This window comes from Drosophila rhopaloa, unplaced genomic scaffold (assembly GCF_018152115.1).
Source record: "Drosophila rhopaloa isolate 14029-0021.01 unplaced genomic scaffold, ASM1815211v1 contig_150, whole genome shotgun sequence".
Classification (NCBI taxonomy): Eukaryota; Metazoa; Arthropoda; class Insecta; order Diptera; family Drosophilidae; genus Drosophila; species Drosophila rhopaloa.
In genome coordinates this window covers 2,476,966-2,502,058 of record NW_025335029.1, presented here as the reverse complement: position 1 = coordinate 2,502,058, position 25,093 = coordinate 2,476,966, and the positions used below count along the sequence as shown (strand labels likewise).

Below are 25,093 nucleotides of genomic sequence, written 5' to 3'. Positions count from 1 at the left end.
TACAATTTATGCTTTGCTGGCTGCATTATTGCATGTTGCCGCTGTGTGCGAGTGCTTTTTACAGCTTTTTAAATACACGGCAGCCCAGCCGACATCGCACACTGGTCAAAACCACCCATCTAGCGGTAACAAATTAAAATTGTAATACTATTAATTATGTACAAGCGTAGTTGATATCACCGCTATATGCAGAATTAGAAATTTAAATTCGAATTGTTTGCCAATCCCTTTCTATTACGAATCAGATTGGAGAGAGTTATTATCATTATCAAATTGTTTTAGCTAAGTTCGACAGTAAAAAACAAATTGATTAATAAGAATTTATTAATAATAATATTTTATAAATATAATTTATATGTATTATTATACCACCAAATATTAAAAAATATATATTAATATAAAAGTTATAAAGGTAATTCCACAGTATAAGCCGTTTGGCCCACTGTGCTACGTAGTCGTCTCGTTTTGATTGCCGCCCGCCGCTCCACTCGTCGTGGGTGAATGAGAAGCATGTAAAAATATATATATCCATATTTTTTTCTTGATATGTAAAAAATTCAAAAGCCGCAACAGCACAAAAGCGTATTTACCCACAAAAATAAAAAGCCAAAGTCGTGACGGAAATCGCGCGGCAACAAAACAGCTGTGCGGTTGCATTGGTTAACCAACCCCCAATCCCCCGTTCACCCGCCGCCCCCTTATCCCACCCACAATTAGCCTGCTGCAACACCATCAACTTTTTAACGGAAATTATAAATATAATTTTCGCCAAGTTTTCGTTGCGAGAATTTTCCTCCATTTACTTGGGGCTTTAATCGCTTGTCGAAGTGGAAATGTCGGAAATGCCCGTCACTTGCCAGGTCTTTTTTTTGCGCTTGTCTGCGTTTTTCTTTTAGTTTTTCCGTGGGGAAGTGTTCACGTGTTATTGTTTACTGTGGCATAAGCGGCGTATGCGTAATTTGTTGCAGGTGGCCGCCGACGAGCTGATTTGGGTAAAGTACTCAATGATAAACCATTCGCATGGAAATGTCAAATTCATTGGAAAAGAAAACAGAAAGAAAAATATGCAACCCATCCTTCGTCATAATAATACACCTTTAAATTCCCCTAAGCAATGATAGTTTGAAAATCAATTTATGTTTATACGATTTATATTGTAAAAGTCTTGAAATTCTGTTTTAAGATTGATAAAGCATTTAATAATGTTGTCTATTAACAATTGTTTTAATATTTTTTGTCATATACACGTTTCTTAATAAAATTTGATTAGCTCAACTGCTCGCAATTGTATATTGGAATTAGACAATTCCTAAAAATTCCGATACAAATTATTTTATCTATTCCTGGTAAAGTAGTTTATGTGTGTACCTACAAAACGTGAGCGGTTACTTCCTGTGTGGCATACTAGTCGTATGAGTAATATATGTATGGGCGCCTCAAGTTAAGCATACGCCTAGGTGAACAACGGAAGGAAGGCAAAGAATTTAGATTTCCTGGGCGAGGATCAACAGTACGCCGACCACTTCGAGGAGCTTTCACTGTCTCTATTTCAGGGCGCCCCCATGGTAAAAGAAAATAGAAACAGAAGCCGACAATCAGACCGCCAGAGGTTCAGCTTTAATGGTGCATAAACAAACACGGCAGAAAGAAAGACAAATAGCCAGTGGTAATTGTGTCTACAAAACATTGCAATGCTGCGCCAAATGTGCGCTGACCTCTAAAAATGCGGTCTAATAAAACCAGCAGAAACTAACCAACCGACAAAACATACAGAAATACAAAAAAAAAAATTAAATATATTACGAGAAAACAAAGCAAAATTGGCAAACAACAAAAAATAATAAAAAACAACACACACACACAGGCATGGACATGTCAAAGAAATTAACGGTAAAGTCATGTGCATGTGAGCTGGTGGGTTTTGCTATTTTTCTTTTGTTGAATTCGAATTTGGACTTGAACTGGCTCGTTGATATGTGCGCGGCATTTTGGGACAGTTACATCACAATTCCGGCGGATAGCGCAGCATTTGCCGCAATAGTAGGTCAATGTAGGTACGAGCCATCGTTGCTTGTTACCTCCATGATTAGTTTGCCTTATAAAGCCGATATGCCTTTTTGTTTTATTTTGGTTTTTAGTTTTCGTCTTTGGTTTTGGGTTTTGCGGCGTGGATAAGGCGTCATCAGAGGTGCTTGAAATTTTGTTTACAATTTTCGTAGCATTTCCGAAAGCCGTAGAAGCTGCCCGTCTGTCTGCTCAACAACAATTGCACACCAACAACGGCAGCAACAATTTGTAATTGTTTATGGCATTTTGGTTATTGGCCTATTTTTGATGTGCCCAACAACTTGCGTTTGTGAGTTGTGGGCGGTTTGGTAAGAAACGGAAAGTGAATTTATGTGTGGGTTCAACTGAAGGGGGATTTACCTATTGAGCTCAGCTTTTATCATATATAAGGTATTTTCATCTGACATTAATCAGTGGAAAGTAGGCAAATGAAATTGTATATTTTTCGGAATAAGATTATTTATTGCTTTGTCTTGCCCGATCAAATTACATTGGAAAATAGCTACAAAAATCTTATTAAATGAGTTATTTGATAAAATAAAATGTATTATCATGTTTTTTTTATTAAATAAGATAATAATTTGAATTAAACTAGACAAAAACCATTTTTGTTTTGTATAAAAATTAGGTTATAAGCCTTTTAAGTGAAAGCATTAGACAAGCATAAATTTTCTCATTAAATATTCATTGGCTTTTTATAATACATTCTAAATTGAGCTTACTAGAATAATTTTATTTTCATTAGTCAAAATCAGTTCGCAATATTATATGCAAAGTAGAAAAATAACTAATACAATTTTTAATATGCATTTGCATTTTGTAGACATTAAATGGGTGACTCCCGGCAAATCCATCATAGTCTTACCTTGCCCTACTTGTTTACCAGCAAAAAAACATATTCAAATTCTATTCATCAAATAAAAGTATTACAAAAACCTGTGATGGATGCCACACGAATTCCCCGAATGGCCGAAACCAAAAACGACAACAACTAGAAATTGTTTTGTATCGATAATTTCACTTGTGCGGCGCAATATTGCGCCAAACCGGAATCAAAATGTGCCTCAACTGCGATACATATTTATTTATTTATAACCAATAATCATAATAAAACAATTTATGGCGGTGCCGAAAAAATAAAAAACAGAGTTATGGGTGTGGTATTGGTAGAAAGAAGAAAGCCAAATTCAAGTTAATTCGAATGCAGGCGCTACAGACGAAAGTAAAATGCACAAAGAGCTGAAAACAAAATCAACAGGAACGGGCGACAACAACGCAAAAGTTCTATATTTAAATATTATAATTTATGTGTTTGTTTGGCAATTGTATTATTTGTTGTTGGTGTGAATGTCTCTTCCCCAATTTTATTTTTTTTTTTGGTTCCGTCTGCCTCGTTTTTGCACGATCCCCATTATTCCCATTCCCGTTCCCGATCCCCAATGCCCATTCCCCTTTTTATACCCTTGCAGAGGGTATTATAATTTTGGTCAGAAGTTTGTAACGCAGTGAAGGAGACGTTTCCGACCCCATAAAGTATATATATTCTTGATCAGGATCAATAGGGGAGTCGATATAGCCATGTCCGTCTGTCCGTCTGTCCGTCTGTCCGTCTGTCCGTCTGTTTCAATACCGTTTGCGAGCTCAGTTTAAAAGCTAGCGATCTGAAACTTTCACAATCGTCCTAAAACATGTGACGCAGATCAAGTTTGAAAATCGCCCCGATCGGACGTCTATATCCTATAGCTCCCATAGGAACAATTGGATATATCTTGCAAGAATTTATGATATTTCGCGCAGTGTAAAAGCTATTGACATTAATCTTTACAAATCGTATTTTTTATGCATACCTTGATCAGGGTAAAAGCGCGTGGCGATCGGACGTCTATATCCTATAGCTCCCATAGGAACAATAGGGTAAAATCGGTTAAAATTTAATGATTTTTAGGATATTTCGCGCAGTGTAAAAGCTATTGACATGAATCTTTCCAAATCGTATTTTTTTATGCGTACCTTGATCAGGGTAAAAGCGCGTGACGATCGGACGTCTATATCCTATAGCTCCCATAGGAACAAAAGGGTAAAATCGGTTAATATTTAATGATTTTTAGGATATTTCGCGCAGTATACAAGCTATCTGTACATTGATCAAGGTGAAGGCGCGTGCCGATCGGACGTCTATATCCTATAGCCCCCATAGGAACAATAGGGTGAAATCGGTCCAAATTTGATGATTATCAGAATATTTCGCGAAGTGTGTAAGCTACTATCATAAATTTTTCCAATTCTTACTTATTTACGCATATCTTGATTAGGGTAAAAGCGCTTGCCGCTCGGAAGTCTATATCTTAAAGGAGATAGGAAAAATTAATTAATTCATTTTAAGGCTGCGAAAGTATCCCTTTTTTTCTATTTGTATATGACATTTTTGCAGTATAAAAGCAATTAACTTGAAACGATGCAAATCTAGTTTACTTATGTATACCTTATTCCTTTCACTACTTTTTCACTTTTAGCAATTTCGGCAAAGTCTGCAAGGGTATTGAAACTTCGGCTTGCCGAAGTTAGCTTCCGTCCTCGTTCTCTCTTATTTTTTCTCTGACTCTCTGGCGCTCTCTAAATTCCTGTTCTTTCGACTTATTTTGGCTTTTAGGCCGCTGCCAACGGCGCTGCTTTCACAGGCGTGCGTGTATTGGTGGCCAGAATAAAAGCCAGTTGTTGTTCTCTTGGTTTTTGTGTGTGAGTGTTTGTGTGTGTGTGAGTTTGTACGCTTTTTGGAAATTCAGTCTCAAGTTCAAGGTCTCGCGGATAACGCACACCAGCAAAGACACGCTGCTCACACCGACAGCAGATTCTCATTGTTTACACACACACTCGCACACAGCGAGACATATGCATATCAGGCAATTTCTCATTGTCGTACGAAATGTATGTACATATGTTTATTTAAGCTACACATGCATTTAATATATGTTCACACACAAACTCACAGTCGTATTTATATAGGCAACAGAAATTCTTCTTCAATATTTCCGCATTAAGAAATGATACGAGACTCAGCTCCAATCTTTCTGTTTTTTTTTGTATTTGTTTTTTTTTTCGTTTGTATTTTTGCATTTTTTATGACCGCTATTTCTCTATACTCGAAAATTTCTCGTATCGCACAAAAGAAAATATAATGTAAATTTATATACTTTCTGTTGTTTTGTATTTTGTATTTTGGCTGAATCTTTTTTTTAATTTGTCATTAAGTACTTTTATTTGTTTTATGGTGTGGTATAATATGCATATAGATTGACGCATTTGCCTCCAGGAGAGATGTTTTTGTATGCCTTTCGAATTTGTTGCGATTACTTATTTTGTAATGCATTTTTTTCAATGCGCTGTCGTGTGTTTTTAAAATATAATAATTATTTGTCATATGCTAGACAGAAAAATATTTCCTTTGTTTACTTTAAATAATTTCTCATATTATTTTAATATATCTTTTGATACATTGCTTTGTTTATTGTCTTTTATTTAATGTTGCATAATTCAGTAATAATCATTATGACCAATATTAATATTTCACAAAAGCATTCTAATTTATCAACAATGGCTTTCCTGCTTGAATGTTCTTGTTTAATATATTGATTTATTTTTAACTCTTTCAATAGTTAAATATTGTGTCACTTCTCGTAGCTTCTGTTTAAATTAACACTTTCTATTCAGTAAGAAAACCCTTTTTGTTGGTCACGCGCCAAGTTTTTATGCGGCTACAAGTGCTAATTGATTGTGTATACTATTATTTATTTTTGTGAAAATTGCTAAGTTAATTAATTCATGTTTAAACAATTACTCATGAAAATGTGTAAGTTCTAAACTAGTTTATTAGATTTATAGTTTGACTGGAAAAAAAGTTTTGGTAAAGTAATTTATTGGAAAGCAATTATTTGACGATGATTAGACATAAATTGAATCTAAGAGTTTATTATTTTAGATTAACTTATATCCCTTGAAACCGATTTGTTTTAATATAAGAGTGTCAAGTTATAATTATATCAAATAAAGCGTAGAATCATGTTTGTATGTACCAAATACTACAAATTCATTTCATTTTAAGCTGGTTTACTAAGAATTTCAAACCGGATCGCCGAAAACGGAAGTTTCCGTAACTGCTGCAAGTTCTAGGTAGCCGCATTACGTATACGACTAGTTGTCGCGAATTTCCCAGCAACAAGTTTTGGGCCTTGACCCGACCCATTGCACTCGGCTATCCGCTGCTGACCATATGGCCACATCAGCTGCACTGCGAGCGGGAAACATTTGCTCAATTCGATTTCTTGAATTTGCTAATCCGATTTTGTAATTGAGTTACGTTGCTGCGGCGGCCAGTGACATAATCCCTGTGACTAGGAATCGGGGACTCTGCGTCTCTCCTTGGGCTACCGATAAGGAGATAAGCTCCGTGGAGTGAGCAGAACCTCCATTGGCCAATTACGAGGAGAGCAAAAGCGATTACAAAATCTGAACCGGGGAAAGATACGTATAGGCCTACTAAATGGGGCAGCGGCTTACATAATTCTAATGCGAAAAAAATCGCCGACGCCGCCGCCGCCGTATTTGGGTTAAAAAAAAGGCATCGAAAAGAAAAAAAAATGGAAAATCATTTGCTAATTTCTTGCCACGAAACGAGAAATTTAAGTTTTTCCGCGCACGCTCTGTGTGCGATTAGATGTGTGTGTGTTTGAGTTTGTTTGTGTTTGTGTGTGTGCGCACAGTTGTTGCCAATCTATTCCCAACCTACCTCAAAATGTTTTGCGTTAGGCCTGAAAAAAAGCAACAGAGCGTTGAGTTGGGTGGCGGGCGGTGGGCGGAGGTCGGAGGGGGGCGCTCTTTTTCACTATTTCCCACAGCGCACTCACACACACACATAGACTGTGCAAACACAGACGCTCCAAGCTGGTTTGTCATGTAAAGAAACGTTGAGGGGAAAAGCGGTAAAGAGAGCCGACGGAACGCTCTCCGCCGCATGTCGCAATTGAAAGTTGCCCCCACCTCTCTCTATGTGTGGGTGGTTCAATACTGCTGTTGCCGTCGAAAGGTTGAAGGTAAGACCAGAAACCAAAACAAAGCCCCACAAAATGAAGTCATGAGGAACGCACACAAACCAACCAGCAAAATAGCAAAAAAAAAAAAAAAGGTTAAAACTCATATAAATAAAAGATGAAAATGCTCGCCGTGTCGCAAGCGGAAAATATATATCATCTAGGAATTTGTGTGCGAAAATAAAAAATATACGTCCGAAATGGAGTCTAGAGAAAAGGAAGCCCAAGAGATTTACCGACTGACGGGAATATTTCGACAGAAGTTGCAAGTTTTTGGAGCGAGGCGGTCAAGGGGGTGTTCCAGTGGAAGATTTTGCGTATTCATTCCCAGTCATTTCGAGTCAGTCGATTTATGGGGGAATCGAGCCAAATCAATTGGCTTACATTTGAAAGAGTTCAATTCGATTTAGAAATTACTTAACTGAATTGACTAACTCCAGTACTATCTTACTTTATCTAATATAAAGAAAATTAAATATATATAAATAAAAAGGTAACTAAAGTCTTAAGCTGAATTTAACGTCAATGTTTTATTTATACTACTACTACTTATACTATTTAAACATTTAATTGACATACAAATATTGTCATAAAAGAATATAATTTTGTAAATAGTACCCACAGCAATATATTATCATTGATTCGGAAATATCACCTATTATTCAAGCATCAAATTCTTTGTTAGGATTTAAATATGACTATTTTTTGACACGCTAATTTACTTTTGGTAGAACTTAAAGGACTGAAGTTTTTCTCAATTCAAGATGACGATTAAAATTAACATTTTCCCTGCCACTTTCGGTTTTTCCTTCTTAAAGGAGGGCTTGCTTATTATTTTCCCCCATTCCCACACTGCATAAATCTGTTGGCGGCGACCACTTTAGCCAGATGTGAACGAGAGGAGCATTTCCGCCAGCCACTTGGCCAAGAACTGCAATTGGCAGGCGGCAGGCAGCGTTTTGTGGCGGTTTAGTGTGTATCCGAAGCCCAGGGCTCCAGTCGAGTTGAGTCCAAAAACAAAATCAAAGCGAAAACCCAAACTAAAGTGGGGTAAACTTCGGCAAAAGTGAAGGCAGCAGCAGCAGCAGCCCGGGAGCCGTTTTGCTGACGACGACGACGCCCCGTGTAAAAGTCAAATAGAGGAAACAAGTTGTTGGCTAGGGTTACCAGATATATATATATATATATATGTATATATATGAGGGTATGTAGCAAGTGCAAGATACACAGACACACAGATACAGAAGACCAAGTCGGAGTCTTCGTCTCCAGCTCATTTAGCAGTTGGCAGTCGCGACTTGGCGAGTTGCTGTGGCAGTTTTAGAGCAAGTGACTGGGAAACTATTCCACACCAAGCCATAGAAACCGAAAGCAGACACACAGATACGCGTTACAAACTAGCGAATGCAGCGAGCGGAGAGCCAGATACGGATACCTATACACTGAAACCGAAACAGAAACCCAGCCAGCTGAGCGCAATAGTTTATAGACGGGGCCGCTCTCTTTTGTTGGCTCTCTGTGGCGTTTGCCGCCTCAAGTAATCAATAAAATTGTTGAGGTGGGTTAGGAAACTGTTACGAAGCCGTTGACGTAGACTCGCTGCTTCTACCGCCGCCGCTTCTACCGCTTTTGCCGCTTCTACCGCTTCCACCTCTTCTACCGCCTTCTGTTTCTGCTTCTGACCGCAGCGGCGAAGACGACGACGACGCAGCGCCGCCGGCGGAAATTGCGCTATTTTAAATAATGTTTATTTTCCCTCTGTCTGCCCGACTCTTTTTCTTTTCATCGTTTTCGTTATAAACATTTCTTGCTGTTGCCAAATTGACATTTCACAATTTTGGCCAGGGAAAAATGGGGGAGTTGCTGGGATGGCTGATTCATTGCCACTTAATTGCTAATTGTATAAAACAATCCAACAGCACACCAGAATTCAATAAAAAATTTTGGAAATTTCAACAAATCTGGGCTTACCATTTTCTTCTTATTTTTTCTCAGAAGAAGTTAATTCATTAAGTTTAGTTCATAAAAATGTATATTATGAGTTTCTTGAAATATATTTAACATATTTAAAAAATCATGAGTCTCCGGAAATATATTTTTTATATTTTGAATTCTGCAAAATAAATAAAATCTCTGACCTGCCTGGGAATAACCTATTTTAGCAAATATTCAGCATTAACGTGCCAAAAGTTGTACATATATAAAATATATAACAACATAACATTTAAGGAAAAACTAAATAGTTTGTATAGGTTAATATACATTAAAAATAAACATTTTAAGATAAAAAACATACAAATGGTTGCTTTTTTTTATTAACTAACACATTTTATACATTATTTGTATAAAACAAGTTGATATATTTTAAGTAAGTGACATTGTTATACAATATTTGTATAATCCCATTTGTCAAAATTAAAATATACTTTTGCCACTTACAGTATCGCTTCATCAAGCTCTTCTTGTAGGCCGCCGAGCGTTCCGCCTTGCGTTCCGGCTTGAGGCGCATCCTCGCCCGCTCGCACTGCGCGGAGTCGTCGGATTCGGTGCCGGAGTAAGTGCGTCCCCGTCGCCGACTGGCCGCAGAGGCAGCAGCGGCGGCCGAGGCCGCTGCACTGGTGGCACTGCCCAGCGACAGATCCAGCGGCGAGTCGTAGCCATTCTGGTACTGCTCCAGCAGCTCCTCGTCCTCGGCATCCGCCTCCACATCCGCATCCGCGTCGTCCACATCCTCCAGCGTTTCCTCGTCCTCGATGTCGCTCATCGGCTGCTGCTGCTGCTGTTGGTGCTGCAGTGTGGGTGCCGTCGTAATCACAGAGCTGCGCTCCAGCTGCTGCTTTCGCTCCCACAGGATCTTGGACACATCGTCCAGGGTGCTGCGCGTCTTGTCCGGCGAGACGGGGGCGGGGGCGTTGGCGGTGTGATGGTGCTGCTGCTGCCTTAGGTGATTATAGAGCACTTTGAACTCGCGACAGTCCGAGGTTACAGGATCCGCCTCCTCTTCGTCCTCATTAACGGGAGGCGATTTGGGGGTTACCTCATCTAGTGACTCTGGGACTTTGGTGGACGCAACTGGACTTGGACTTTGCCGCGCCAACACTGACTCGGTATCAACTATGGCACCTGGTTCCTCCCCCTTGATCGTCTCCTCCTCCTTATTTTCGGCGTTATCCTGGTCTTTTAGGGCCGATTCCTCTCTAGCCACGGGCTGCTGCTCCTCCTCCTGTTGCTGCTGCAACTCAGCTCCTGCTGGTGGCGAGGCCTCTGCGGGAGCGGCGGCTGCCGGCGGTGGCGATGTGGGCGTCAGGGGCGAGGCCACTGGCGTGGGCGTGGCCGACGACAGGGAGGAGCTGGAGGAGGAGGATGAAAGGGACAGCGACGAGGAGGAGGAGGAACTCGAACTGGAACTAGAGCTGGAGCTGGACACATTGACGAGGGCTGCCGCCGCCTGGCTGGCGAAGTTGTGTGCCGTGGCGGCCACCAAATGTTGCACCATAATCATTTTGCACGACGCGGCGTATGCGTGATGTCTGCGTTAATGTGTTCAGCAAATATTGCGTATACGCAACGTTTTACACTTCAGGCATGATTCTTATGCCTGCTTTTTGGGGCTTTGTTTTTCTTATGTTTTTTATTTTTTAAATTGCACTAAGTTTTTGCACTCGGTTCGTTGTCGGTTTTTATTTTATTACTTCTTTACGCTTGAGGTATTTGTTTCATTTGAAAATTTATAACATTTTGAACATTTTTGCACTAATTTGTGGACGTTTTTATACTAACTTGCTGGCTTAAACTTAAACACATTTTGCTATTTAAGCTATTACATTATGTTTGCTTGCTGGCCAAACATTTGCTTGTTGCTTGCATCTGTTTCTTTTTTTCTGATTTCTGTTTGTGTTTTGGCTGATGAGTTTTCCTCTGTTTGTTTTTGGGCCGCTTTTCGTCGCTCGCCGCGGCACGTCATTTATCTCTTACGGTATCAGCAAAACTAAAATCTAAAGTCAGCACAAAAACCGCTGCGAGTGTTTGTTAGGCGCAAACAACAAACGTCGACGCCGGCAGCGACGCCGACTGCGATGCTGCGGCAAGCAAAAGCGCGCGCGCCCCACTCACCGATGTCCCCCCAATACCAGTGCACTCGCCACGCTTACGCTCACGCACACACGCAAACACGCACGCACCGCGCGAGAAACACACACACTGGCACAGGTGCAAGGGAGCGCAGAAGAAAGAGAGAGAGGTGGCAAATCGGCGGACTGAATGGGGCTCGCTCGCTCGCTCGACTCGCTTACGCCGACTGAACGAACGACTGAATCGTTGGCGCTGCTGCCGCTGGTATTGCGAAAAACGTTGCGAGAGAGCGCGAAAATGGCAAACAAACGTAATCGCGAGAGCGAGAGAGAATGTTTGGAGCACTCTCTGCTGTCCCTTCTTCCCCCTCCTTGTTGCAACCGCCTGTGTGTGTGTGTTTGTGCATGTTTGGGGGGATTTGTGTGCCACATGCGCATTTGCATGCAATTCTCGAGGGGATTGGCGAGGGGTGGAAGGGGCAGAAGATAGGGGCTGCCACAGTAGCAAGTCCCTCAAGAATGTTGTCAAGCTAGGATTACTTTTAGTTGCACAGGAAAAAATGCAATCCCATTTGCAAGAATAAATTGATCGAACTTTCTTAATAAAACAAATCTAAATTCTAAGGTGAGAAACGACTTTAAACGGAAAATAAAATAAGAAAGTCAGAAAAAAACCAAGATGTTAAAAATAGTAGGGATTAGAATATGCGTGGGCTTTAAAAATTAACTTTAAAACTCTCAGAAGGCTCTAGAAATGACATTGACGTATTTTTCAAATATAAATATGTTTGTATCACTCGAGTTATTAGTCGAATTAATTTAAAGGTATTAAACATATTAAATATTACTAACTATATAAGCTATATATGTTATAGCAAAAAACATTAAATAAATTTAAAAAGGGATTGGAATGGAGTTAAAAAAGTTTAATAAGCGTAATTATACCCCCTTACGATAGTATCAAACAACAATTTCTGGTTAAGGCTGCAATCGTTTTCTGGTGAATAAAACACTTTGGGATTTTCAAGAATACTTCGTAAACTATTTGAAGAATTGTGATGCTATTAATTTAAATTAAACGAATTACAGCACATTTCCCGATGCCCCAACAAAGGCCTGATTACTTCCCTTTTAAAGATCATTACACATCGGGAGCGATTAAAAATAAAAGTAACACAACAATCACTGCCTGCGACCCAGACCCAGTGCTCTCCACTCTCCGGGTTTTTTTGCTCCCTTTCTCGCGGTTTCTTTTTGGCCCTCTCTTCCTGATTCTCCTCAATTCTCTGGAGAAGGCTATCGTTGGCTCGCCAAATGGGTCAGGCCACGTCAAAAGGGCTAAGCGATCATCTGGTCTATGTCTACTCAAAAGAGAGCGAATAAGGATGAGGATAACGAGAATGACGAAGGGGAGGGAAAGGAATAGGGAAAATGGTTGGGGGTTGGGGAACCAGAAAGAGAGAGAGAGAGTCGCTGCTGCTGCAATCGACACGATTATGACTCAATGCAAGTGTATGTAAGTGATTTTCCCTGTGTCTGTGAGAGAGTTAACAGCGCTCTCTCTCGCCTGCTCTCACTCTCTTTTTGCTGTCTGTCAGTGGAGCAAATTTTCACTTTCCGTTTGCTTAGTCTTGTTGTTGGGGGCCTTTCCATTTACTTTGCCGATTGCGATTGCAAGTGTGCGAGCGAGCAGGCAGCACTCTCTCCTCTCTCTCGATTGGCATATAATGTATGTTGCAAATAAAGGAAGCAGAGCAAGTAGACGAGCAAGAAGAAGAAGACGGAGGAGCGGCAGAAGGAAGAGTTTTGTTTTTAGAAACAGCGAGGGCGTAGACGCAAGGGGGCGGGGCAGGGGACAGTCTACAGGGGACAGAAGGAGGTACAGGAGGCAGAAGGAGAAGCTAAATGAGGCGACGTCGACACAGACATACTTTTGCAATAGCTCTTTGTCTGTGTGCGCCCGTCTAAGTGCGAATGTGTGTGTGTGAAATGAGTCCAATGTACCGACAACTAAGGATGCACTCAGAAAATAAATTTCAAATAATATAACGTTACACTACTGAAAAAATATTATATTATATTATCTTATATTATATTCTATTTTATATTGTGACGCTATGATTCCTAAAAGGTTCTGACATTGCATAAATGGGAATAATTATAGAGGTTTACCTACTTTGAGAAAATCAAAGAAGAGGTTTCAGTGAAAAATTGTTATTAACCAACGTCATTTCTAAATGAATACAAATAAGAACAAAACTTCTATATAATCAGATTCTTAAATAGTTACTTAATAATAAAATATACCATTTTTAAAAAATAAACAGAAAGTTAACATTGTTAGTAAAGTTTATAAGCAGATCTTGTAAATATTGTAAATGGCATTTAATCTGCGAAACTGTTTCAGATTACAACCAAAAAGTTGAGAAGAAAAATTAAAAAAGATACTGTCTAATTTTTCCCTCTGTAAGATTTAGCAACAAAGGCAAGGGTTTGGGACTAGTAGAATGGACCTGGGGGATACGTTTGGGGTTTGACTGCCGCCGACGGCTCCTTTTGCCAGAAGAAGCCGAAAAGAGAGGGGACTGAGACAGACAGACAGCCAGTCGTAAAAGAATTTGTTGAAGAGGAAGCGCATTAGGTGGCTCTGCTCCGCCTGCTGGAAGCTTCCACTTCTGCTCCTCTGTTGCCCACAGATCCTTGACTCCTTCGGAATCGGAATCGTCGAGCTTGGTTTGGGTGTCGACTGTGTAGTCGATTCATGTTTCAACAGAAGTCATTGAACAGCTAACGACAAATGCTGCACACTGGTTGGTTCGATTGGAAACTAATCAGCACGTTGCAGATAATCAAATGCTTGCATTGAGGAAAAGTTTCAGTATACATTTTAATGTTCTGAGGTGTTCAAATCGCAATACAATTCCATTACGGGTTTTCTTGGAAGTTTGTCTGGAGACTTCATTAAAACACGGCTTATGGAAATGGGATAATTGTATTTCAGGAATTAAATCATTTAAAATTTCATTATAAAACAGTTAATGCCGTTTATAGTTTAAGGCCTGCATTGATATAAACCCTTTACACATGAATAAGATACAAATTCATAGTACTATTAGAAATCAGCATGTATTTCAAAATGTACAAAGAATAGAATAGGGAAACCAGGATTGGGAAAATGTTTTTGAGAGATGCATTTTTTTTTTCGAATAAAGATTTCCAATAATAAAAATCAGTTCCAACCGAATAGGATCTTGACAATGTAAAAACTGATTAGTAAAAAAGTATTAACACAAAGCATTTTTAACTATTTTTTTAAGGATATGAGTTATTTTATCCAAAGACGTGAAAAAATGATCCTGGCGCCACTGTGCTAAGCTGGACGACAACAAAAGCGCCACCTACTGCCAGACAGGCGGACGATGGGCAAGGAAGATGTCGGAAATGTATAAGCAGGGCAAACGTTTGGGGTTTCGCTTCGGGTATAGCTTTCAGCTCGGCCCCACCAACACTTAGATGCGGCAAAACAAACTGTATATTGTATATTGAGCGCAGCGTCATCCAGAAATTTCGGCAGCAGCGCAGAGGAAAGCAGCGCAGCTGCGTCGGCGAGACGAAGTTTTCGGTGTAAACAGCAGTGAATGACCTCATATCATCTAATACACGCGCCGAGCACTCAAACCCGACGAATTTTGTCGCACTGACAAACTGACAAACCGAAAAACCAACCAACCCAGCGACTAACTGACAAACCGACTTGACTGACTAACCTGCAGACTGGAGCAGAAAGCTGAAAGCTGAAACAGAAACAGAATCACAATCGCAATCTCCGCAACCTCCCCATCCTGCTCCCCCCATCACCAGATTACGATGGCAACGACAAGGCGACAAAACCTGCTGCTCTTCCTCTCCTTCGCACCAAAGAAGTTAAGGTACACAAGGCAAAATGTCATCCAAAAGTTTAAAATTAATTGCGAATTTTTTCGTTCTACAAATTCGGCTACCTTTGCTGAATCAATATGGTATTCAAATACAAAACAGAACAAAGACGTCAAATATAACGTTAACAAATACTGAATTTAATTCCACAATTAAATGGCAATTTTTAATTTGTTTGGTAAGATAAAACATTTGTATGTTTCAAAGAAATTAAACACTAACACTAAATGAAGAATTAAGCTAGATCTCTGGAAAAATTCTGTGGATTCATATAGTCTTCCCTTTTATTTTATTAACTGGGGCTATACCAAATTTAAGAAAATCTGCAGTTTTTCTAAAGGAAATGTTTGATTTTTAGCATACTGCACTTTTCCCAGTGGAATAATAGAAGCAGAGCAGACTTTGTAATTGTTACGGCTTCGATAGGGGGAAGTGGGGAAATCTCTTTGTTCAGCGCTCGTAATCTTGCCAAAAAATTGTCCGTATAGTTGCTTTGTCTCTCCAGTAAAATAGAATGTGATGTTGGGGTGAAAAGGACCCTTGTGGGTTAAACGAGCGACGTTTATAATGTCGTCGAATTGATGATTGCGACTTTGATGCTTGACAAGATTAGGAAGATGCTGCAGTCTGATGGATACCCGATATCAACTGCAAATTCGTGACCTGTTGGCGAATGGAACTTTAATGTTCGATTTGATGGGAAACTTGATGCATTTTACATTGTCAAAGAGGTTTTCTGATTAATTGGAAAGGAATTGGTAGGTGGGTTGTTCTAGTCGATGATTCAGAGTATCTTTTTTAATTTTTACACATACATGAAAGTATTTTTGAATAGGTTTTCGTTTAAAGTGTTTCGTTTCCGATTTATAAAATAGTTCCATTAAGAAATATAGCTTCTCCTAATGAAAATATTTTAAGTGAATGTCTGAATCGGAAACGAAACACTTTAGACTGTTTCAGTTTAAAGACAGAGAAATCTTCAGGAAGTTTCTACGGCCATCGAAGAGAAAGAGTGAAAACATCGAACACATGTTCAAATGGCATTCACCTTTGGGTGCAGAAAATTAAAGCAACAACCAAAAACATTTCAATTCAGCGGTTTTTCATTACCTTTCGGAAAAAGCCTTCAGCCAGTTTCAATTGTTTCCCCATTTTTAGCCATCAAATTGGCAAAAATGAAGAAAAAATGGGTGCAGCATGCTCTTGACCATCAGCAGCAGCAAAAAGAAGAAAAACCGGAGACCACAAAAGCCAAAAAGTGGAGGCAGAACCACAAATGTTCACCGCGTCATCTTTAATAGCAGTGGCAACGCGGCGTATGAGTAATTCGCTTGTTTATTTTGCATGTAAAACGGCCATTACAAGTGTCAACTTTTTTCGGGCCACCAACAGCTCTAGACCAAAACCTTGACCGCGACTTAGGGGCGCGGGTTCTTAACTTGTTATTGAAATGACGTACAAGAAAAAGACACATGGCAAAAAACGCAACTAAAAGATCAGAGTGCGGCGCAGAATTCACATCATGATTAAGAATTATGATGATGACAAGTTTTTGACGCTGATGCTGGCAAGTTTTCTGCATTCAATGTCAATGATAAGAGAACCACTGTTTCGGTTTATGCTTCTGTTTCTGGCTTTCTGTCTGTCACTGCCAATGACGAACCAAGAGATCCAAGACAATCCCATCCTAGACAATGACATCCAAGCTGGAGTCAACTTTTATGCGTTTTAATTAAACGAAATCGAAAGCGCCATGCGGACCAGACGGACCAGACCGAAAGGAAATTGCTGATTGTGCTGCTGCATGCAACATTATTCCGCTGTTGGCCATCGCAGTAACTGCTTTACTGCTCATTTGACCAGCAAACCCAGCTACACTTGCACTTGACAACGAAAATGGCACAACAACATCGACAGCAGTGGCAAAGAAAACTCCAAAGTGGTAGCTGGAAAAACTCGTCGTTGTCGTCAGCCGCAAAACAATGGCATTCATCCTACATTTTGGCCCGAAAACAAGTTGCTCATACGCCCCATTGGCATTGTTTTGCTTTTCCTTTCTTTAAGCGCCACCCCCTCAAGTCCCGCCAATTCAGCTTCAGCTTCAGCTTCAGCTGCTGCACTTGCACTTTCTTTTTGCATTATGGTCTGGGGAAAAACTTTCGATTTTCTCGCTTATAAAAAAAAACAAAACACAAAAATATTTCGCTTGGTAAGAAAAAGAAAATGAAAGCGAAAATGCGAAATGGAAACGCGCAGAAAAAAGCAGGGCAATCGATGGGGCAAGGAGGGAATCTGAAACTGTAGCTGAAGCTGAAGCTGAAGACCTGAAATGTGTTAGTTGGCGACTTCCAATTGCAGTTTGTCTTGGCTTGGGACCTGCCGTCAATTGCGCTAAATGGCAGCGGCAACAGCAACAACTGAAGCAGCTACATGCAACATCTATGCTCAGCTCAGTTAGCCATTTGATTTGATGTGGCAAGCATAATGGGCTCCAGCTGAGTGCCACATGCAGGTCCATGTAGACAGGCCCTCGGGCGGCATCATGAAAACTAATGGAACAACTGAAATTTGGACATAATGGGCTTGCGGATGGAAGTGACTTTTGAAAGTGTTCTTTAGGAAGCAGATTAACCAGATAATCTATTAAGGATTGGTTTTTTATTCAACATAATCATGAAATTGCAGCCATTTTTTATTGCACCTTTTCTGAATATCTAATTAAGAAACAAAATAAAAAACCAGTTAAATAAAAAAAAATCAAACAGGGATATAAAGTCAAGACACAGTTCGATCCCGATTGCGAAGTAGTCATTTTATATTAATGAAACCCCTTTTTTTTTATAATTATACAGTTAACGATGTAATTAAGTTCTTTTTTTAATGAATGACAATAGACATTTAACGTAATAAATACCCGTATTTTAGATACTTGTTACACACTGAGTTGTTAGTAGGGAAACTTTCTTAAAAATTGACCTATTTTCTAAATTTATTTGATTTAGGATTCATGTCTCTACCATCACAGATTTTCAAAGATTTGAAAAAAAAGTAATCCTGATAGAGAAAATACATATTTGATAGTCTTGGGATACATCCTTCTACCGGTTACATACTTCTGCACAAATACAATATACCCTTTAACTGTTCGTGTAACGGGTATGATAACTAGACCCCAACCTAAGTGTGTCCAATTCCAAGCTGATCATAATTATCCCAGTCAACTGCATCGAACTTGGCCCACTGAATGTCAACGTTTAGCCCGTCAATTAGCGGCAGCAACAACCAACGACCAACGGCACAAAAAAACGGCAACCGCAAATGTGAAAGAAAGGAAAACCCATGATTTGGCTAACAAACTTGGCCAGGTTGGATGACCAAGCGGTTGCGACTGCAATGGCCGGCAATCGCGAATCGCGAATCTCTAGCCGCATTTGTATGCAGCTCCAGCTCCATTCGGCCATTCATAATGAAAGTGAATTTCGCATAGTTTTCCTCGCTGTGTGAAGCCAAGCATCGATCTGCTGGCCAATTTCTAATGCTGTGCGCTGTACATTGCACGGAATGGCTCGGCTCGGCTCGGCGGTATCTTTTGGCCAAGACCAAACCAAAACCAGTTAGCAGAGTGGTGGCCGGGTAAAAGTGTCTTAGTAGGCCGCTTTTGGCATCGTCATCGCTCGGATCCGATGGGATCGGCTTGGATCGGCTGGGATCGGATCGGGTAACACTGACTGACTAACTGAGTAACTGACTTCTTGGTCATGCAACGAGCGTAAGCAGAAAATCAAAGGAAAAGCGAAAAGAAAACGCAGGCCACATGTGGAATGGCCCACAGTTTCACATTCGACGATTTTTCTTTTTATTTTCTTTTTATTTTATTTACATTTATTTTATTTTTTTGGCACAATCATTCGACTGCTACGTCCACGTCCGTGGCGGAAAGTATTTATTTTAATTAACGAATCGCGTTGGAGTGCCGAGAGTCGGTTTGCATTCGCCGTTTGTTGCTCGATTTTCATTTGATTTCCGAAAGCCATCAATTTGAATTTTTACTTTCGCTCACTCGACACTCGATCTGAAATATCAATTCAGTTTAATGGCAAACCACAAAGGGTTTCCCCAATCAAATTTTTATTAAAATTATTTTTTAAAGAAACAATTTCGGAAGATAATTTGTATATAATATAAAGTTTATATCGATAAGCTTTAGGTATTTTGGCTTATAATATTTCGTACTTTTGTAACGATAGTATAAAAAGTATACTTTAGATTTTCTTTATAAAATCTACGTTTTTATACCCTTGCAGAGGGTATTATAATTTTGGTCAAAAGTGTGCAACGCAGTGAAGGAGGCATCTCCGACCCTATAAAGTATATATATTCTTGATCAGGATCACCTCCTGAGTTGATATAGCCATGTCCGTCTGTCCGTCTGTCCGTCTGTCCGTCTGTCCGTCTGTCTGTTTCTACGCAAACTAGTCTCTCAGTTTTAAAGCTATCGAGTTGAAACTTTGCACACACCCTTCTTTCCTTTGCACGCAGTATATAAGTCGGAACGGCCGGGATCGGCCGACTATATCCTATAGCTGCCATATAACTGAACGATCGGAAATGCCATAACTCTGCTGTTTGTAAAGTTAGGAAGCTGGGATTTTCTATGTGTTTTATATTTGGCTAATCAATCCGACCTACCAAATTTCATAAGGATCGGCCGACTATATCCTATAGCTGCCATATAACTGATTGATCGGAAATGCAATAACTTTGGTGTTTGTAAAGTTAGGAAGTTTGGATTTTCTATGGGTTTTATATTTGGCCAATCAATCCGACCTACCAAATTTCATAAGGATCGGCCGACTATATCTTATAGCTGCCATATAACTGATTGATCGGAAATGCCATAACTTGGTGTTTGTAAAGTTAGGAAGTTGGGATTTTCTATGGGTTTTATTTTTGCCCAATCAATTCGACATATTAAATTTCATAAGGATCGGCCGACTATATCCTATAGCTGCCATATAACTGATTGATCGGAAATGAAATAACTTTGGTGTTTTTAAAGTTAGGAAGGTGGGATTTTTTATGAGTATTAAAAATGCATCATATGAATAATTTTGGAGAATATAATTTGCAGAATATTCTGCAAGGGTATTTCAACTTCGGCTCCGCCCGAAGTTAGCTTTCCTTTCTTGTTTTATGTATAATAATAATTAAGCTTAGTGAAGGACTTTTGTTGACATATTATCTCCTTCAAAATTATTTAAATTATTTTTCTGGGTGGAAGAATTTAACTGATAAACTTTTTATCAAACAATGGAGTGAATTTAAGTACTTCTGTGGTCATACTTGTACGTTAAAATACTTTAAATTGTTATTTTTAGCAGAGGAAATTAAGTGATAAGCTTAGTATCATAAATTTTTGTTAATAATCTTATAATATAACTTTAATTTTTATAGAACTTTCGAGTTATCCGGACTATTTCCGTCACCTTGTCTATAAGTCCGACTCCCCTTGACCCCTTGTCACCCCTGCATATTGCGTTCATATCCTCCCAGTACGACCCCCCATAGATCGACGGCTTCTAATGAATATTGAAATTCAATGGAAACATTTTCTCAAAGTCTCCCGTCTCCGTCGCTCCGTATTCGCCGTCTCGCTCAGTGTCAGTCAGTCGCCAAACAGACAAAAGTTGATTAAACTGCACAATAACAAACGGCAACAACAACTACAATGGCCGTTTTCAAGTTCAAGCTATTGTGAGTCCGCAAGATACAAATGTAAATTCAAAAGAGCATTTCGACTGGAAAATTCCCAAAAAAAAAATATAACAAAATAACACAAAATAACAACATCTTATAAATCGAAAGCAGCCAACCAAGCTGGAATTGCAGCAAAAAACGAAAAAAAAGCCGAACAAGTGCAACAGAAATCCCAAGCAAAATTCTCACACATTATTAAGCGTTGATTACCGTCGAATAAAAAATAAAAAAATTCATAGATGGAAGAAAACAAGCTTGTTTATAAAAACTATTAACTAAAAGTGCAAACTCAAAGCTTCTTCTGCTTTGCTTCAGTTGTTTTTCTTGTTGCTTTTGCATTTGTGTGTTTTCGTGCGTTTTCATTTTCATTTGGCTTTTCGGTTTTTGTTGTTTGTTTACGTGTTTTATTGAAAACGATTTTCAATGCCATTATAATGCACTCGGTCTAGGTGTGTGTGTCCGTGTGTTGTAAATGCAAGCAAAGCAAACGTCCGTCTAACTGTACGGCCGTCAACCGCAGCCATTGGGGCAGCGACGTTAGAGGTAAGGCGGTACGGATAGGGGGAGGGGGAGGGGTAGGTGGTGAGGGAGGGGGGATAGGGGGAGGAACTGGGGTTGGGGCGTACATGACGACGTCGACGGCAGCAGCGACGGCAGCAGCGCAGCCAACGGCAACGGCGACCGCAACTGCTCATCCGCCAGACAATTTTCTAGTAACTGCCACTAAAACTTGCACGAGGGTCGCAGGGAAATGTATCTTATCAGTAGAATTTACTAAAAAAAAACTCTGTGCTCAGGGATTTTTAAATTTTAAATACAATTATTAAATTTTAACTTTAAAAACATATTAATTTTTTTTACTTTATTCTTCTATTTCTTCTAGATAGGTTAATGTATATGCACAAAAATAATAAATCATAGAAATCTTCAAGAATTGGCATTTCCAATTTCAAAGCTTTCTAATAATTTATAGAGAAGCATATAACTTATGAAACAAAATTATAATAGAAATTTTAGATTTTGTTTTAGAATAAAAGTTTAAAATACAAATTGAGGTAGGTTTTAGAAAATGAAATACATAAACAGTGAAAAAGCAACTATTTTCATTAGCTATGTTATATATTAAGAAATGAAACTTAGCAACAAGCTTATCAAAAATTGAGGTAGGTTTTGATAAAGATTGAGATACGGGGGTACCCTTGAAGTCTACAGTCACTTATTATAGTTTCCAGAAGCTTTTAAATATGTTTTCAATGGTAAGAGATTACTTTTCATAAAGAATTTTTAATTAACTAATTAAAAATGTAAATCTCTTGTTGAGGTAGGTTATGACTAATCTAATTTAAAGCAATTTTCCTTTATTGAATTCTTTAAATACATTTTTCGGGAAACTTTATTTTTTTTGGGGACCTTGAAGAGTACTAGTTAAGGAAATACTATAAGACGAACTAATAAATCTACACTTATGTTATTCCACCTCTTACTTTTTATTAATTAAAACATTTTCAATTGGCTTCGGAAATTTGGTGGATGTGCCACCACTTTGTTAGCCACACCCAGTCCACGTTAAGCGGGTCTTATTAATATGTTGCCAAAGGAAAGTTTTCACCGACATGGATGGCCGGCAAATTGATCGTGCAATAATTACTGCATAGCAGCCAGTTGCTAGTTGTGATGTTGCAGCTTGCCGATGTTGCTGCAGTGTTGTTGCAGATGCTGATGATGAAGTTGTTGCTGCAAATGGAAAGCAACGAGAGGGAAAGTGTTGCCGCTTGCCGCTTTGCCAGTTGGCAGTTTTTATTTTCCATGGCATGCTGCTAATAATACCAATCATAATGGCGCATAATAGACACACTGACATTGAAACGAGGCGCAGTGGGAGGGGCGGTGGGCGGTATTGTAGGGGAGTGGAGCGGCAGACGGCGGCAGTCTGCTGCCAACACGGTAGCCCGAGTGAGATCGATTGGCATCGTCGATCATAGCCAGCAGCAATAGCAACAACAACGGCAGCAAAAGCAGCGCAGCAGCAGCGTCAAATTTTGCAATTGCAATAGCAATTGCTATTGCGAACTGCACAACGGCAACGTCGACGACTGCAACGACATTCAACTGATAGAAGTCAAAGTTCTGAGAGAAGGCGACAGATAACACGTCACTTGACTCGAATGGGGACATGGACAACATGCGTGCCTCCCCTCAGCCCGTTCGCCCCCTTCCGTTCCGTTCCGTACAGCTACAACAACAGCAACAACAGCAACTGCAACTACAACTAAAACGCCAGCAGCAGCAACAACATGCACAACAGCAACATCGACAACAACGACGACGAGTCCGGCACTCGCCGCTGCCACTCGAGAATCGCAATGAATTGTCGTTAGCTTCGCCATTACCCCACGGGCAGTTCACTGGGTTCTCCTGGCCCCCAGCTCCCCTTTCACCCCCCTCGCTCTCCTGCCATCACCCCCTACCAGGGCCATTCGCTCAGATCTCTGACACACACAGAAAAATAATATAGCAATTGGGAACCTGGTCATACCAAACTAGATTCTATTTCTGACTTGTCAGAAAGATCTTCAAGATTTCTTAAATCCATAAGGATTTTAAAAAATATATTAAGATGACTCAAGCCAAAGCACAAACATAAATACAAGCTTTTATGTTATTCAACTAAAAAAACTTACGCTTAACTTAGGAAATCAATATGAAACTTAATATAAACGTAAGTCATTATAAAGATGTTCTAGAAAAATAATCTGGGGACCATTTAAAGTTAACATTTTAATTTTAAAGCCCAAAGAACAATTTTGCACAGCAAATATAAGCACGTTATTAAACTATTTAAAATATATAAGGTATAAGCACTATAAAAGTGGATTTGTCTTTATTTTCCTGCTTTTACTTATGATTCTAAAGAATTAAAGAGTTGAAAATTTTCCAACTTGATGATCTATTCTTTCATGCAGGAATATTCTTGTGGATTTGTTTTTGGAGTATTAAAGTACTATTTATAGAAGTCTTAAATATAAGTTAAGATTTTAGAATATGAAATTTAAAAATAAACATTTTTTAATTTTCTAAAGTGTTATATTTTGATTTCTCTGCACTTTTTGTTTGTAAATTCGCATTTTATTTGATAGAATGTTGCGCGTATTGAACACTGCCACCGCAATGTTGCAACGGGTTGAATCGCGGCAATCGATGGATGGGAAAAGGGGCGGTGCAGCTGGGGGCGGGGGCGTGACTCGGTAAGGCGGCATTTATGGCCGTTTGTCTGACGGTAGCGCAAACAGCCGCAAAAAAAAAAGTTTTCAATTTAAATTGTTTGTTGTTGCTGTTCTGGGTTGTGTTTCAATTGTTTTTTCTCCTTTTGCCTTTGCTTTGTTTTTGATCAGTTTCGTTTTATTTGAAATTCTCATTGCGATGCAATTGCAGTTAAAGCCAATTGTAGTTGTTTCTTCTATGTTCGTTGTTGTTTCTTGGCGTGTATTTGAAAGCCAATGTCTCTGCTAGTCAGTGATTGGTAGGGATAAGGGGTGCTAAGTCCTATGCTATATCACGAAATATGGTTATGGGAATTTTAAGAAAATATCTCTATACGGAAACGTAAAATATCATTACGAAATCTAAAAAAAGGGAAAGAGATTATTAAAAAGAAAACATTTAAATGTTTTTCACGTGTAAACATATATGTTAGGGAAGATTAACTTATATTTAATTAACATACATTTTTTAAATTAAAAAATATTTAATAAAGCAGATATAATTTACACAATGTGTATATAGCGAAATTTTAAAGGACATTTAAGGCAATCAATCCAGGGAGTTGATCAATAACGCAGTATTTTCGGGACTAAGACAAAATTATGATTAAGTTTCTTTAGAAAAACTCTTGTTAAAAATAGTTTTCTTCCTGATTTAAAAATAGTAATCTGCTGTTGAGTATTTTCCTTTATTTTCAGTGAACACCAAATTAAAGCACCCTGTACAGTGCAAACTAACGCACAATTACCCACAGACACAAAATGCATACCAAGATACTCGAACACCAGTGCAACCATATAGACAAATATATATATATATTTATATATATAGACACATTGAATGCATTTTATTTGCTTAGGCATATTTTTAATTTGCGAGGAAGGAGAACAAATAATGAGTGCTACACAAAATGGCACA

The 25,093-nt window shown here is 39.1% G+C and overlaps 1 protein-coding gene across 2 annotated transcripts in view; it reads right to left on the bottom strand.

Annotated features, from left to right (window-relative positions):
* The window catches only part of LOC108049405 (ecdysone-induced protein 74EF), a 49,908-nt gene that overhangs the window by 7,337 nt on the left and 17,478 nt on the right, over positions 1 to 25,093 (bottom strand). The window contains exon 1 of one of the 2 annotated variants that reach the window (XM_017130579.2): positions 9,591 to 11,700. The exons of the other annotated variant lie outside the window; for it this stretch is intronic. Within the exon in view, the coding sequence (XP_016986068.1) occupies positions 9,591 to 10,653 (1,063 nt within the window). The 5' untranslated portion in view covers positions 10,654 to 11,700. Of the gene's footprint in view, positions 1 to 9,590; positions 11,701 to 25,093 lie in introns of those variants that run through there. 2 annotated transcript variants of the gene reach the window in all.